This window comes from Varroa jacobsoni, unplaced genomic scaffold (assembly GCF_002532875.2).
Source record: "Varroa jacobsoni isolate VJ856 unplaced genomic scaffold, vjacob_1.0 scaffold_672, whole genome shotgun sequence".
NCBI lineage: Eukaryota > Metazoa > Arthropoda > Arachnida > Mesostigmata > Varroidae > Varroa > Varroa jacobsoni.
Genome location: NW_019213574.1, coordinates 326,804 through 343,424, shown reverse-complemented (window position 1 = coordinate 343,424; position 16,621 = coordinate 326,804). Strand labels below are relative to the sequence as shown.

The 16,621-nt window shown below is 43.5% G+C and overlaps 1 protein-coding gene across 8 annotated transcripts in view; it reads left to right on the top strand.

The window, feature by feature from the left end:
• LOC111262532 (neural cell adhesion molecule 1) overlaps window positions 1-16,621 on the top strand; it is a 51,855-nt gene that overhangs the window by 7,603 nt on the left and 27,631 nt on the right. For all 8 annotated transcript variants that reach the window (XM_086969194.1, XM_086969193.1, XM_086969192.1 and 5 more), the window contains 2 exons: window positions 6,299-6,531; window positions 9,765-10,011. In XM_086969194.1, the coding sequence (XP_086825320.1) occupies window positions 6,299-6,531; window positions 9,765-10,011 (480 nt within the window). The remainder of the gene's footprint in view (window positions 1-6,298; window positions 6,532-9,764; window positions 10,012-16,621) is intronic.

Genomic DNA, 16,621 nt, shown 5'->3' with positions numbered 1-16,621 from the left:
GTAGTTGCCATGACGCTAAATCGTTGAATAACAATAATTTTATGTAAAATTCATCAAATGAGGTTATTGTTCAAAATGAGCCAATGCTGTGCATGTAAAAACATAAATTTATTTGGTTTTAGGGGTTAGTCTCTGTGTACATTAGAACATACTGTATAAATGCCACTGTACGTGTATAAATATTTATCAGATCTTATACGTCATGCGTATATTAAATGTTTGCGCATGAAAACAATCTTAACAAAGGATGAGCGTCCGTTTGAAGACAGTAGATGATTTTTCTTACCGACAAAAAGCTAGCCACGATTATCAAGGCATTCCTATCGAATTCCGTAGTAGCTTCTGACATTATTGCCCCCTTATGATCTCCCGTAAAGGTTCTTAACGCTGATTTTCATGATCATGTAACTGTATGATTTTTGGTTACGCTTTGTTCCATTTGGAACATTCTTTGTAGTCACAAAGAGTTGATACCATGCTGAATTCAGGCCTTTTTTGGCGCCCAAATTACCCCGCAAATCTACCGGCCAGCTGTGTCTGTGTGTTCTTTTTCACGTATCGTTCACGCGCGGACGTAATCGCGGACGTGGAACGCTCGACCCGACGGAGATGGGTACTTAACGCCATTATTTCGTCTCTCCCATATCTATAGGACGTAGTAGAAGCACCAGTGTTCTGTATTGGCTTCGGTAGCGACAGTTTCTCTGGCAGCGTTTTATACCAGTCAGATTGCTCAGTCTTGTCGCGTCAGTTAACTCGATATTACGCATCAGGTCTGTACGAATCCACCCCAAAGAGATTTCGCGATTATTCTGTTAGTCCTAATATTTCGTCCTAACGGTCAGGAGGCATGTGCCCTAGGTTTTGCAACGCATTTGGCAAGTTGTAAGTTGTATCTAACCCAGCAACTATTCCTTGCACGGGCACCCTATGCACGTATGATTCTGCCCAAGAATCCGGCCTACCAGATAAGTCGAGATCATACAGGCGGTAGGAGCTAGCGTACAGCGTGTTTTCACTCATTTCCTTCTTTTCATTACTGTATTTACCTCTGACTTTGCATTGCTAGGAGGTTATAACGATTTCGTTTTTCTGCTACGGTGTTCCACAAACGGCTTTGCTTGATAACTACTGGTGGCTGGTCGGAGGGGGCTAGTAAATCTGTGATTTAAATGGTGGCACAAAACCTGATGTAAACGGCTGATTTAAACGGTTTGATTTATAGTATTTTTTATGACAATGGTAATGATTTAAAAGAGGAAAAAAAAAGAGAAAGTAGCAAGCGTTTTTTACCATTTACCCTTTTGGTCAGATGAATTTTTGTGTCAGAAAATATCTTTGCGTTCGGCTTGTTGGCTATATCAACACATCGCCGAAAGGCAGATAGAGCCAGAACTTGGGGAACGATTTTATAAATCGATCAAGTAAGTCTTGAAGTGGATTGAAAACGAAATAATAATAATAATACCATTATGCATAATGGTGGTCAGTCACAGCATTTACTGTGGGCAACTCAGGAATTGACGGAAATCAATGTAACATTGATGTCGCAACGCTAATGCTTAGACCAACTGTAAATACGAATGCATCGAACGACTGGCCGCCGACAAAATTTCAGCAATCAAATAGAAAACTTCAGGGTTTCAGTTAAGATACATGAAGTTTTAACCCGAGCGGAATCATCTAGATTCTTCAATGGGTCTTAGATTATAACACTTTCCTCTAACTTAAACGAAACCGACCAAGCCATTCGTCCTTGGTCGAACGTGTACCCTACTCGAGTAGTCTGCATTAGGCTTATTTCTGAGAAGGGGCCTGCTGTACCATGCCTGTCGTCCAAGAAGCTCAGATCTGGTTTGGCGGGCCACGTTAGAGTACGTGCTTATGGAGCAACTGGCAAACTGCCAAATTTCGATTCAATGGATGTGTCGGTTTGTGCCCTGCGGCGCCCCGCAGGCGACGCCCATGAGAGCCTCCTTTAGAATAAAGGAGGAGAATAGAATATACTCTGTATTTGCGACGGTCACCGGTGGCTGGTGAAAAGAAAATCTTTAGCAAGCACAGTAGTACCAGCATAAATAGGAATGCCACATGAGTGTCTTAATCGATCGACGAGTGAGCCTCCTCAGTAGTAATCCACAATGATGAACTGGTAAGACCAGCTCTTCATTCCGCACTCTTCATACAACAATGTAAAACTATTTAAGTACTACTTTTCAGTCAGTTTCTTCAGTCTGTCGCTTACCCGCCTTTGGCGGTCGGGTTACGATTGCATGCAAGCAAGCGCAACGTAGTCGGTAAGATGCTGAAAACGGAAATCTTCATATTTTCTTTAATGATGTTCTATTAAAATAGAAAGTAAGCAAAATTACAGAGCGACAGAGTTTTGTGGCTTCGTCAATATGTGTATGCTGTAAAAAGGTCATGTGGTGCCGGAAATGGCTGGGGTTATTAGGTGGAACCGCAACAGCAGTTTTCTACTACTACTACTACTACTACGCTGACAGACCATGCAAATGCAAGTTAGAGAATGGCGATGTTTTCACCGTTTTTGATACACCCTGAAGTTTACGAAATGCGATGACTCGCTAGAAAAGTCGGGAAAAAGACGATCTGTTAACTAATTAATTAGTTACTTAATAAAAAGGAGTTAAAATAAAAGCCTCCTATACTAAACAGCATAGTCGCTACGTTGCTTTGCAGTACCTGTGAAAGTTGCGATTCTTTAACAGAAAAACAATGATCCTTCGACACTATAGTCAATCAGCACTATATTTTGCTATTTTTTTGAGGCTTATTCATAGATAACTTCTAGCGCGGGTCCGTTTCCACTCATTAGAACAGCTATAACCAGTTGCAAGGAACTATTAAAGTAATGAACAGATTTGAATGACCTGCAACGCTGCACCAGCGAGAAGTATTGGAAGACTATTGTGGACGCACAATGTTTTCTATCAAGAGACCTATCGATACTTGTCAGCAGGTAAAAATGGATTAGCTTTTGAGCTTTGACAAGGTCCGCCGCTAGTTGGCGGCGTGTGGCTAGTTGGTCTAACATCTATCAATCGAATTATGATAACAGTAACCAGTCTATATATAGTATACTATAACAGACTATGGAACCCAGTGCTCCGAACGGACGCGACTAAAAAAAGGAGATCGAACTCGTGTTCGTGTAATGGCTTCCCAATAACTAGGTTGTCGCTTTGGTGGGCGGCGCTTCCCGCAGCTAATGCGACCAGTCTTCTCTTGCTGGCGATCTTCACTGTGGTGCTTTCTTCCTTAGCAATCATTTATTGTATTTGTGTTCCATTGTCGGCGTTGTTGTTGTTATTATTGGAACATTTGCTATGTTGCGTTCATTCAATGCGGTCCGTATCATGAGACCAACGAACGCGGGCGACATTTCCTTAATGTTTTTGTTTACTACAGCGGATGACGTTGCTGTAGGAGCGAACTAGTTAGTAACTCTTGGAAGTTGGCCTGCGTTAATAACTGGCAGTAAGTAGAATCAAGTTGTACTCCTGTTTGTCGTTGTGGATAGTAGCAGCTTCATGGCGGACAGAAAAGCCTAGCTTCCCACAACTTTCTTGGCACCATTATTTGTTTTATTATTATTACCAATATTATCATCTCGGACGTCCATCTTTATAACTCTCACCGTCCGTGGCTGGGTTGTAGCCTGAGGAATGCGAGGCAGTCGCCTATAAGCTTGGCGATTCCGCAGTAACAAACCGTTCTAGCTTCTCTGCTGGTTATTGAGACGAATCGGCCATGGAATACCTGAACATAGATTAGTTTCTATTCGTTTAATCCAATGAAAGATACTGTGAAAGTAAGTGTGAAGATACCAATGAAAGATTTGTCGCTTTACTTATATCGTTGCGTGTAATTGAATTCGTAGTCTACAGAGACGACAGGGTGTATTTTTTTAAAAAGTACATATACATAAATATACATGATTAGTTATATTGAAAAAAAACGCGCAATGGTGTCTACCGTAGAAACACCGATTTTCCTGCGGTCGTGTTTTTCTTCACTTCAAAGAAACCTTGTTTGTCCACTAATTAGTGTAACATTTTTCGATAAATAGCTGATAAAGGGATTCTGCTTTGTTACAGGTACGAGTACGAGTCGTACTTTCGATTTTTTTTACAGTAAAATCACACAGGAACCAACCAGAAGGTCTGTGTCTTTATATGTCCATATAACATGTAACACGAACCATAAGCCACCTTGAAACACCCCAGGCAGGAGCCGATGTCATAAGCAAAGGGCCAACACAGCCAACCAGGAAAAATAACGGCCGTTTAAAGCTGTACGAGATTTCATATCACGTCAGCCGCGACTCGCTCCGGGGGATCCTGACACACATCAGTGGAGCGACCACCGCGTTGTCCTAGCTCGCACAGCTCTTACAGGCTACATAGTGGTGGCAGTCTGACGAACTTGGAAGGGTCACAAGTTGGCGGCAATTCTAGGGCAAATCAGGGGCTAGACAACACAGACTTGGCAATGGCAGCGCCCCTGTTGCCTCCCGTGTAGACTGCTAACCGGTTTCTTCACTGTTCCCTCTGTGTCCGGAAATCGTACTTGGCCGGCAGCGGAGGTGGAACGATGGTAGTGACCAACCATATAGAGAGCAGTACATACAGGGGCAGCCCGTTTCCTGAACCACTTTCGAGCAGCGAATAGGGGCCCCTGCCATTAAGCATACTTCCTTGTAGCTCAGAAGGGATAGGATAGAGAACTGATGAAAGCAACCCCCGTTAGGCGGACGTCTAGATGTACGGACGGCGGTCGTTCAGAAGTGAGGTATAAGAACAACCGGGAAAATAGCCTAAAAGAAGGGAAGTTGTTTTGGATTAGGGAAATAGGCGATTGATCTCTGAACAGTCCTTCTACCCGCCTAATTTGAATAGTAATGAACGGGCAAAAAATAAACATGCTCGCATGCCGCTTACGCGTACGCCACGCGCGCATGGTTGGAACGGGGCAGCTAGCATCTACAACAAAGAGGTGAGTCTGAGTAGGATAAGTTTGAGTAAAGCAAGCTACAGTGGTCCAGGGCCCGGTGAGCCTAAAAGCCGCAGCCGTCGTCCATACCATTTATGATACAGACTTGAGTGTGTACAGCATAAAACTGGGACACAGAATTGGGGTGGAGAGAGAAGTTGTCGTGGACAAGTAGTGGGGTAGTTGGACTGGGGGGTGAGTGCATTTCGTTCTTGCCGTTAGGCTAAACTAATTGGGTATCATAGTTGTTAAAGTAGGTAATTCTAGGTCTGCACCCTGTCCAAAGGCCTTCTTCTTCAACCTATCACTAGCGTCATCGGACCCTACGTCACCGCCTTTTTCGCTTCTTATGCATTTCTCGTTGAGAAGGCCCCTCGACGTTGGTTGGGACTCACCGAAAAAAGATGGTAGAGGAGAAGTTGCCACATAGAACAAAGTTTGCAGTGGCCAAATGATATACTATTACATAACACTGTGCGGCAGAAGCAGTCGCCGTTGCTGCCGCAGCAGTCTCTCATTCTGTCGTTGGGTGTAGAGTTGACATTTTGACTTCACGGGTGAAATTACTATCATCGACATTGTCTACTATACGTCTCTAAGCGCATCATTTTTTCCATGGGCTTTCGCTAAGAGCTGATGCTTCAAACTTAGCAGTTTAAGTAGAGCTTCGAGGCCGGGTCGGAAATTGACGACGCTGGCACAGGACGGCGATAGAGAGTAAACGGGCGTGCAGAGGCGACGCAGCAAGTAAAGCATGGACTATAATACTACGATTACTTCTTTTCTCTATTTGATGCTGAGTCCTAGCTGCAGGCTCTCCTATCACTCTACAGTTGCTACAGCAGAAGTACGATTGCCCTGCCTCGGGTAACTCACTGTGCGTATGTGCATAGCCATACGTTAGAGCCGATGTGGCCTGCCGGAGGCATAGAGAAGAAAAGGGAGGTGGAATTGAGGCAGACGGGAACAGCGTTGGCACTTCGGAGGAATACCATAAGCAGAAGAAATATGAAGGACAAAAATTTGTTGTGGGATGACCTCCTCATCAGAAGTTCAGCTGTTGCTGGAGGCTGCTGGCTTAGGCCGAACTTTTGTCATTATGAGGTCCATCTCCTTTACAGCCTAGGTTGATCTGTGACTCAGTCGTATAACTCAGCCCTAACTTGGCATTAAGGCTGAATTATACGACTGCTTTTGTCAAGATTTACCAGTCACTACCAAGCTCACATTAATTATTCATCCTTTATGGGACGATGCTGTTACGAAGTCTTTTTCCTTACAGATCCCAGCGCTGGTCACGATGGTCAGTCCTTGTATATCCAGCCATCTCGGGCAGAGCAAGCCTACCTGACAGGTCAGTCCTTCTTCGTGACGTGCTTCCTTGGTGCGGACGTTGACCGCCAACAGGTGATGTGGCGAGATCCCGAGGGACGGCCAATCACCGAGAACGAGGGACGCATCCACGTCTATCGAAGGAGAGACGAACCCGAAGGAATCCAACTCGTTGTTGAAGAGGTATGTCGATTCCGAACAGAAATTATTATTATTAATTATGGTGATCATGAGCGGAACCTAGTGGCTGTCGCTATTTGACCTGTTTTATATAGAAAAAAATGCATATATAGTATTCGCTTACTTTACCCATACATACATAGACTTACGTACTTATTTATCCGTTCTGCACATGATTCACACTACACACTTACAACATCTAATCTGTAAGTTGGAAGAAAACCTGTTATTTGTCCTAATCTTAAAGGAATTCAAAAGTTTTCCAGCGTGAACTAGGTTGTGCATCTCAGTATTACTGTAGTATCTTGAATTACCTCGTTGAAATTTTCGTTGTCGTTTTGCAGTTTTTATACTAGTTATCATATACAATTATTTCAGTAAACCTAGCGCAATCCTGCCATTATCATCGCAGTGTTGTTTAATTTTATAATTAGATCATAACTTTTAGTAGTTTTGGTACTTTGTTTCGATTCTTCCATTGCGTTGGTGTAAATATCCTAGTCATGCTGTGGTTTTTAAGCAGACGTCTTATTCTTCTATATTAGTTATCTTCTGTCCCCATCGAAATTCAGCCATTAGCGTGATTGCCAATGTTGCGCTATCTGAAGATGAGAAACGCTTTAGCTTTTTTCTGTTGTCATAACTCTAGAAGCTAAACAAATAAGCCTGAATCTCAAAACACGACGATCTCCTGTAGGAGATACTATTGTTAAAATTTAAGTAACATCCTTACCTTAGTATTTCTTAAATTTTCAATCTTTATTAACATAAACGTCCAAAACGGACTTTTTTTACATTGCAGTCTATGGGGATTTTTCCTAGATTTTTCAGCGTAAAGGAGTCTCTCCTGCATACATCGTATCCATCCTAGCAAATAGTTTTGCGCTTGGTCAAGCGTACCTACGAAAGACTACATATATCGCTAATTTTTTAGATGGTTAGAGCACATGCGTTTCGCACATACATATACATAAACGCCTGTTCGTTGAAGAACATAGAAACCAATATTATAATTATTACACAGTTGAAGAACAGCTATAAATAAGAATACACTTTCGAAATCGTAATCGTATGAAGGCAAACGCATGAAGATATGATTAAATGGCTTGATTTACAAGCATGCAACGTGTTAATAAAAAAAATAGTAGCGAGGCCACTTTTGGAACGGGATCGACTGCAAGGTCCTTTGCGTCGTCGCTAGTGGCGGTCTTTCCCTACTCCTTCAACTTTTATTTCTAGTACCGCGGTTAGACGTTGTTTCAGAGGCAGTTATTACGCTAACTGGGCGCCCGACACACGCTATAGTCAAATCCATCAACCCCTTATCGAATCACGACATATCCACTATTGTATAGTTATGATTGTGCTGCATACGTTATAACAGTAGACGTTAGTTTAGCTAATCGGAGTAACCAAAGTACTTTGGTTAGTTCGTTGACATGGAAGGACAACAAGAATATACATACATATATATATATATATATATATATATATATATATATATATATATAGGCGCTCTTCTATTACGTAATTACGCTCACACATCACAGTAGTCAACCTAACCCATTAAAAGACACTTACATGTTAGTTATATATGTATATATATGTATTTATAATCATATACGTATTATTTATTACTGTTTCTCTTCGCCTTTACCACGGGTACTAATTGTGCTTTTTATACATAATCAGTAGTTCAGGCCTGTTAAACGTTCAGTTACATTTAGGACAACGTCTCCTGATAATGATTATATATCGCATACTCAACCTAGCAATTTAATATATAGTCCACGCGCAGAACACTGTCTGAAAGCCAGTTTTTCTGTGTACCAATCTGCAAAGAATCCTTTGAGCTAAAGGAGCTCGCAAAGGGACGTCAGCGTCAGTTTTTCGTATCTACCGTTGCCCGACCAGTTGTTTCAAATATTCCATTCACCCCGGTCCGAATCTTTCTCGACATAATCGTGGCTCGCGATCAGCTTTGTGGTAGGGGTCATCACAGATTCGACTGTAACTCCATCACTTCAGACTGGTGACATTGGTTACAAGGATGATTAACACAATAGTGTTAACGATTTCTCTTTGACGTTTGCCAACGAAGTAACTAATTCCACCGAAACGCAAACGATCACGATACGCGTTGATCAGTATGAATATTGGCGCAGACGTTCGTAGTTAGCAGTGTCCTACAAAGCAAGCTCGATAGCCTCGCTATCGAAAAGCGTCTCGGTCGCGTACGTGTCAAATACGGTTGGTAAATGCTCACTAGGAAAATCATCGTTTTTCGAAGGCACGTTTGTCCAAAGTAACCATCCTTCTTGGAGAATACATTTGCTAGACGTGACTCAGACAATCTGACGAGCGAAGGACACTGGAATAAGAATCTGAAAAGGACTGGAAATTCAAAATCGTTTCTACTTAGGCAAGAGTAAAATAATAATGATCCGGAATCCGGTATTGTGATGTTGATCGGTTTGCGGAAATCAGATATCAAAGAAAATGTTACGCTACGTAATTTGCGTTACAGTAGATGTAGACGTTCGATGCCAGCCTAGTCAAATATTCCTTATAGCATAACATTTGTTTTTGATCAGGAGAGGTATTTGAGCGAATACGGTATCGGTCAGTGAAGTTCTGTTAATCCAGGTTATAAATTCTGTGATGGATCATGGAAAGGTCCTAAGTAGAATCGTACACGTAGCTATAAATGTGCCACAAAAAGCAATATCCAATACAATAATATCCTAGTCATTTTGATATTCTTACTTAGAAGACTGTGTTTATCAAATTTGTAAGTATTATTTTTCTCAGCCCACCTACTTATTGAAGAACCCAAGCTCATTTGGACTTCTCTCTTATGCCAGATGAAACTTCATGCCGTTGCAGACAAGACTCATGAGAGCTTTTTAATTTGATATGTACAAAAATCTAGACCCACAAGGCATAATAGCAAGGCCTTTAGTTAAGGACTTTTTGTAGGTGCCGAGTATAGCTAAACGATGCCGCAAAGCCATTTAGATGTTTACCAGGTACATTCGTTTTTTTTTTTTTTTTTTTTCATTTTTGCGAATGTGTTCTTTGCTTCATTGGATCATTTTTGAAGTAACGTATTATGGCTGGGGTCACTAACAGTTGAAAAGTTAAAAAAAAAATTCAGATAAGATAGATCTTCTCACGTTGTTTTCACTGGGTCAACGTAATTTTTAACTGGCCTGTTTCGACCGTTTTTTCTCTAGGTTCAAATGGGCGACGCAGGTCTGTACACGTGTTCGACGTTTGCTGGCCCAGAGTCGAGAGACGTATCAGTGTCATTTACGTTGTTTGTCTACAGAGCGATCACGTTCCAAGGTACCAAGGACATTCAGACCGGCACAGAGGGCGACGAGAAAGCTGTTATTAGGTGCGAAGCTGACGCCCATCATCGAAAACTCGAGTTTTCGTGGCAGCTAAATGGACGAGCTATTCGTAATTTCAATAATAAAGGTAGGTGTGACACTCTCAATGATTCACAAGTTGAAAAGACGGAAACATTCGGGGGTGGCAAAATTTTTATTATGTATTATATCTCCAGTCCTATTTATGTGTGGCCGACGTATGTGTGTGTGGTACGAGATCTTAGAAGAAAAACGTAGTACATTCATTAGTTAGCTTACGAGTACTATAAAATAGCTGTGCCACAGAAAATGCAGGATTATCAAATTTAAACGCATACATTTTTTAAGCGAATTCTTTGGTAAACAACCATCCCGGGGGGTGAATCACGTTAAAGGCTCTTTGTTGTTTTTGTAAATGTAAGGACAAACAATGAAAAATAAACGTCGTTTAAGAACCTATACTATCCTACGCCGCACCAGCAATGTATATCAAAAAGGACAAGCCGAATAGGAGGCACATAATACTAATTTGTAGAACCAGGCGGGCTGCCGAGCTGTGAAATAATCGATCTGTCATTCGTTCGAAAGCTGGCCGGATATAAATGGTTGAAAATGCTGTATTCTCTCCAGTTCCTTTGAGGGCAGTGCATGAAGTCAACCAAGTCAGTTCCGTGGCGGTCCAGCCAACGTCGACAATCAATCACGACACGGGAGTCAATCGGGCGGCAAACGATGACAAGCCTGGATGGATGATGCATCTTGGGCTATAGCTGTCGATGCGCCATGCCTTATGTCTTGTGCATTGAAGTTGACGGCTAGGAGCTCCCATGTGCCCGCCATGTATCTCGGGCTTTTCGGCTTTTTCGAACCTTTTAGAGGCTAGGACAGCCGAAGAACGGTTTCCTCTTGGGTGGATTCCTCCGCCCAAAACGTTCCTTAGTCCCAGTAGAGCTCATACATGAACCAGCAAACGCATGAGCACAAGTGACTACGTATGTTTGTTTTATTGCATTAGCTAGCGCAGAACCCTTACTGTATTGGCTCTCTTCATAGTGCGCACTAGCACGATGGTGCTCATTTGGAGGAATGAGTTCGATGCTTTGGCCATCGACGCAAGCCTGCCCAGTTTCTAGTCCCCTCGTAGAGGTTCCCTGTTTCTCTTTTTCCGCTTTCAAAGTCCGCCGCTTTCAAAGTAGAGGAGTAACGGCCCATTACTGACTAAGGGCGTCAGAAACCGATCGTCAACAATGGCGACGCTTTGTCCATTCTTGCTACTGTTGCCAGTGCTGCGATGCACGGCATCGTCACTATGCCATTACTGAGATCAGGGACGCGGCTCCACAGTCCCAGAAGGGAAGATGCTGAGGTAGTGTGAACGGACCACCAACCAACAAAAGGGACACCGGCCCGCGCCTGAAAATGCCACCATATCTTTCCCATCTTGCTATTGGTGTTGTCGCACGGAGCGAACGATCATTAATCAGTTCAGAAAAGACGGAACTGATTGAGATTGTGATGGTCCCCGCTATGGTCCCACACGTGAACCTCTGTTTCGTTTTTGATTCTATGTTTGAGTGGTAGAGAGGCAACGCAAAGCCGACTGTGGCCTATCCGATAATTGCACAGCCGCAGCAGTAGCAGGAGACGATTCCAGTTGTCGACGAGTTGGTATCACTTTAACATTGGTTCGAACAGTTGCCGTTCACCCAAACGAGGTATTGCCCAAACAGTTTCATTTCTCAATTCATCGATGGTGGCGATGCTGTGGAAAGCAGAGGGGTAAAGAAGAGAACAGGCGGAGACCGATATGTTTTCGCTGTCGTAACCAGTTTTCCACGCCCAAGTCCTCTCTGAGTCACATCTTGTATTGATAGCGTTATACACTATAGTTGAAGCACAGTGGTATTCGTAGGAGAAATCTTACTGTCTATAGGTGCATGTCCGCGGATCTCCTAGGGACTTCCTTCAGGTTAATGTGTGGAACGGGCGAACTCTATCGATTTTGGCAATAGCGTAGGGGATCTCCCAAACACCCGTCGGGTACGCGGTGGTCCTGTCGTTCCACTAAATGAAGTTATGTACGAAGGAAGTAAGTAGATAAACAATTGCTTTACTGCAGTTGATGAGTGGACCAGGGAGTCCCCGTCGAGTGCCCAACTTGTCCCGATTGCTTCTTCTATCAGCTTCTATCAGATTCTATATCTTACGAATGATGCAGTTGTCATTGACCCACCCACACCGAACTATTATGTTATACAATATACATAATACAGTTGAATTATGACAATAAATCTTGTTGGCGCTTTCCTTAAGCACTCACAATAAGTTATAAACCGCTATGCGCGTGCAACACTAGCAGAGTACCTTGACGAAGTATATAGCTGATACAAACGTAGTGCCATAATAAAGCGACAGCATTACTATTGAAGGATATGTGCTGGTTTTTCATTAGCGCCGCATCATGCACCCCACGAAGCCGCAACTAGAGGGGCAAGCAATCAGATATACGATCTTTATCGACAGATACATTCCCTCTGCTTGATGCCGAAACCCGCCCTGTTCTGACAGCAAAGCCTGCAGATTCTTTTGTAAGCAAGCTCTATCACCATCTACCTACACTACTGTCGGCGATACTCCGTTGGTTGCTTCCGAGCATTTCTTTAGCAGCGTCCTCTGCTCGTTTTGTCCTAATATCCCCTTGTCCTAACCGTAAATGCCTTCTACGGGAAATCTTCGTCACTTATACGCACACATTTAACAACGTCCGTAGGTTACTTATCCCACAAAATCAGACAGCTGGGCCGCATAACCAGCGCCGTCCTAGATGACTACCAGGCCCAACGTTTTGTTGAATATGTTATGTTTTGCATCAGTGTTGTTGCAACCATGTGAGCTGTGCTATTCCAGCCTGCTGAGTCATCCTTAAATTATCTTCATGACTCTCTGTTCGTTCATTTGCTGAACAGCTGTGAGGTTGATTCGTATACGTTAGCGTACCGCTAGTTCGCTACCCAGAGGCCAGATGCGTTGGGATGCAGTGGCCGGCGGCGTTGGTGGAGACTTCTGCCTAAGCACAATCGGCGCCTGCTGGCCAGTCGCTCAGGAAAAGCTGCGGCTCAGGGGACGTATCTAATGAAGCGTTATAAGTGTGTTTGCAAACAAGATGCGGCTATTGCTAGTAGAAACAGCAGCAGTAGAGTCCAATAGGGACGAGAACGCCTGCCTCCCTCTGGGGTGATGGGTTGGCTAGTCGAAAAAATTGGATCGGCCTTCTCCTTGTCTAGAAGCTGTTGGGTTTCGAATATTTTTTCCCGCCCTAACATCACTATACACGGGCGGAGCGGGACATTCGTTCGTCAATCGTGTTCACCACGGGGTACTATAGCGACATTCACGGCGGTCGGTACCGTGAGAGAGGTGCTCGTGGTAAATTTTGCTACGTGTACATGTTTGAACACGCCCGGGCGCCAGCGGTCACACAGTCTTAGCAAGTGGCTCAAGCTACACGCGATCGTTTAAATCGCCTCACTGATTCAGGTCAATAAAATGAGGTAAACAAGAAAGTATGTATTGTCGAGGATACGCGCACTGATGACATCAACGATATGAGTAATTGATCAGCTAATGCGCTACGCGATAACAATCAGCTTTCATCGATAGCTTCGTTATGTCGGTTAGTTGCATTGGGTGGACGCACAAAGGTACGAGATATTGTCATTTTCGAACGTCTGAGGCCATCCCAGGCGAAACCGTGAAACGTCGACACAACAAGCTGGCATTTACGCCAATCTGAGTGATTGATATAATCGTCTTTTAAATCTATGTAATCTACTTGGATTTCCACGCGATTCAATTTTGTCTAGCTTGTTGAGATGATGAGATGTCTTCTGTAAAATTTAGTTGACTGATTTTTCAGTTATGACATCAATCATAGACAGGTCGACAGTCATGCCTTGAGGAAGTACATTGCCACATATCAATCATAGACAGGTCGACAGTCATGCCTTGAGGAAGTACATTGCCACATATAATCCGTCACTGGACCCTGTGTTAAAGAGGTGGCGTTGTATTGAATCTGATGTAGCGCTTTTAGCCTGGTTGTTCTTCCGGAACATTTGGACGGTATAGTAATCCCTCTCTTCAGATTTGTCTTTAACTGAGAGGAGAGAAGGCCCGGAAACCTATGTTACACAAACAGAAGAAAGCTAATTTTCTAAACCAAATTAAGTCAGACGACTGTTCACCGAATTAACCGTTGTTCGCGCCTGATCCGCTTCCTATCCTTGACCATATTGCCATTTCTCTTCTAAACATTTCCAGTCGGAGTAAGACTCTCTACCGGAGGAGGCAAGGTTAAGCAATGCTATAAATTCCAACTGGTGAGAGTGCTATAACGCTTCTACAAGGGCAGAAAATCAAATGCTGGTGTTTAGGGGTATGGGTCTAGGCTGGTGCGTTAATGTAAAACGTTTCGCTTCGACTTTCCCCCATACTGGAAGGCTCTCTGTCCTATTGACAATTTAGTGCTGTTGCTGTGCCCAGGTTTTTATGGTCAGTGCGCAGCTAGTGAGCTGCCGGACCGCGCCACCGAGAAAGACGAATAGTGAGAGCAGGGACATCTATTGCTATTTAGTTAGAAAGGATTTATCTTGATTGCTTGCTTTTTATTTCGCTCCTTTTCTAAAACCTGAAGCCCTACCATGGCCAGCCACTAGCCTACGGATATGCCTTGGACAGCAGATCACAGAAGCAAGAAAAATTATTTTCGTACACAAAGACTGACAAACCTGCCGTTTAGGTGCAATATGCTAGTGTCTGGCCACTGCCTTTACTAGACTTTATTAGCTGTTAAATAAAAGCCGACGGAGGTATCACATTTGTAGGCGTCTGATTCTGCAGCAGCAGTGGCTTCTAAACATGGTCTTCGAGCGCTTGTCTTCTTTCTCTCTTCCCGCTACTTTCTCATTAATGCAGCTGGAGGTGAGATGTTTCTCGCCGGACTTGAAGGCAACGGTAAGACATCGACTTGGGGGCTGATATATCGTTTCTGACACGACAAACGCAGGGCAGTATCATAGCTTGAAGTTTCCTGCTTTTACCGTTCTCTTAATCTTTCTGTGTCTGTCTCTTGATCGGTCGGAGTCCAGCACAATTCCGCTGACATCGGTAGGTTGGCTCGATTGGTTAGGCGTATCGAATGTACTATATTTTACCGGTAACCGACGTTCGCTCTCATTTTGTTTTTTCGCAGCTGGCCGCTCACTTTTTTTGCATTATTAAATATTACACCCATTCTTGGATTACGCTGAGGAATCTAAAAAAGCATTACATGCTCGTGCCAAGAACAAGCCAAAGACCCCGCTCGGTCGAGGCTTGCTTGCTTAATATCAATGTTCATCTTGTATCGCTTGCGCCCCTTTTCCCATCTCGTGCCTTGGCCAATGTACAGCCAAGGCGTAACATTTGAGCACGTTACCGGCTTATCCCGTCGGTAAATTTCCAGTCAAGCATCGCGGTTTGTTTGTGTTGGTTAGTAAGTCACACGGTGGCTAAGGATCGACAGCCTGAGACGGAAATGCAGCTGGAAAGAAGTTGTTACGAAGGATCACCACTCTCGTTTCTTCTTGCCGTACTAAAGACTGTTCCGTATACAACAATTACAGGTTTGTTGTATGTGTGTGACTTTCTACAACAACAAGAATCTCATATAATGACTGTTCACGTAGCCAGGTGCTTAACGTGAAATAGAACGGAAGTCTCCAGATATGCAAAACGCTTTTACTCGCTCGATAGCCTTGCATAACCGAGGTCATCTGCATTAAAATATAAACCCATAAAAGATGACCTCCGAATATCTTAAGCAGAGAAGCATAATGGCATATAATTGATGTCATCGCGGTATTTTTTCTTGGCTCCCTCATAACGCTTGAGTTGGCTAGAGACGCTTAAGAGAACCTTAGCATCGAACACAGAATTTCTCTTTCGAAACAAATAAAGCGCAGCATTCATTACTGGCCATCTGCCTGTTAGGCGATGTAATAGTTAACACAATTGTTACTCGAAAAATAGATGAATTGGTATTCCGTGCATCGCTGGACCGAACAGCGATCAGTTTAGCTGATGACATTTATTCCTTAGTCGATCTCTACCTACAATCGCGTCGGTGCCCAGTTATACTTTTTCGTGCGTAGTCTATCGAGGTCAAAGTGGAGTCAGCTTGCCGCAGACGCCGTCCTCTATTGACATGCAATTCGAGTTGTGGGTGGCTATGCTGAAAGTTAGGGCGATCGTGCGGTGACCCTTTGTTGTGTGATTACTCTGTATGCTTACCGTGTCCCAAAGTTATCCTCTATGTCCAGTCTCGTATCCCCTGAGAGTACTAACGCCACCGCTAATCATTGTCGGCTGCCTAGAGTATTAACTGATCCGGAACAGGGAAGCTGTCGCTCTAATTGATATCTCCACCGAATGAGGCCATCGAAGCGTTCGTATTTAATAGCCCCTGTACAAACAGACCACTGGTTGGCTTCAGTCGGACTGCCCGTATTATCTATATGCGCGGTAGCCCATCCTGTACGTAAGTCCATTTATATATACGTGTGTTTGTGTATAATGCGTCGTGTGAATGTGTACTATTTCAGCTTTACGCAGGCATAGAAGAGGTTGCTGTTTGGGTTGTGCTATCTATATAATAGTATCTGTATGGAATAGTTAGTTTG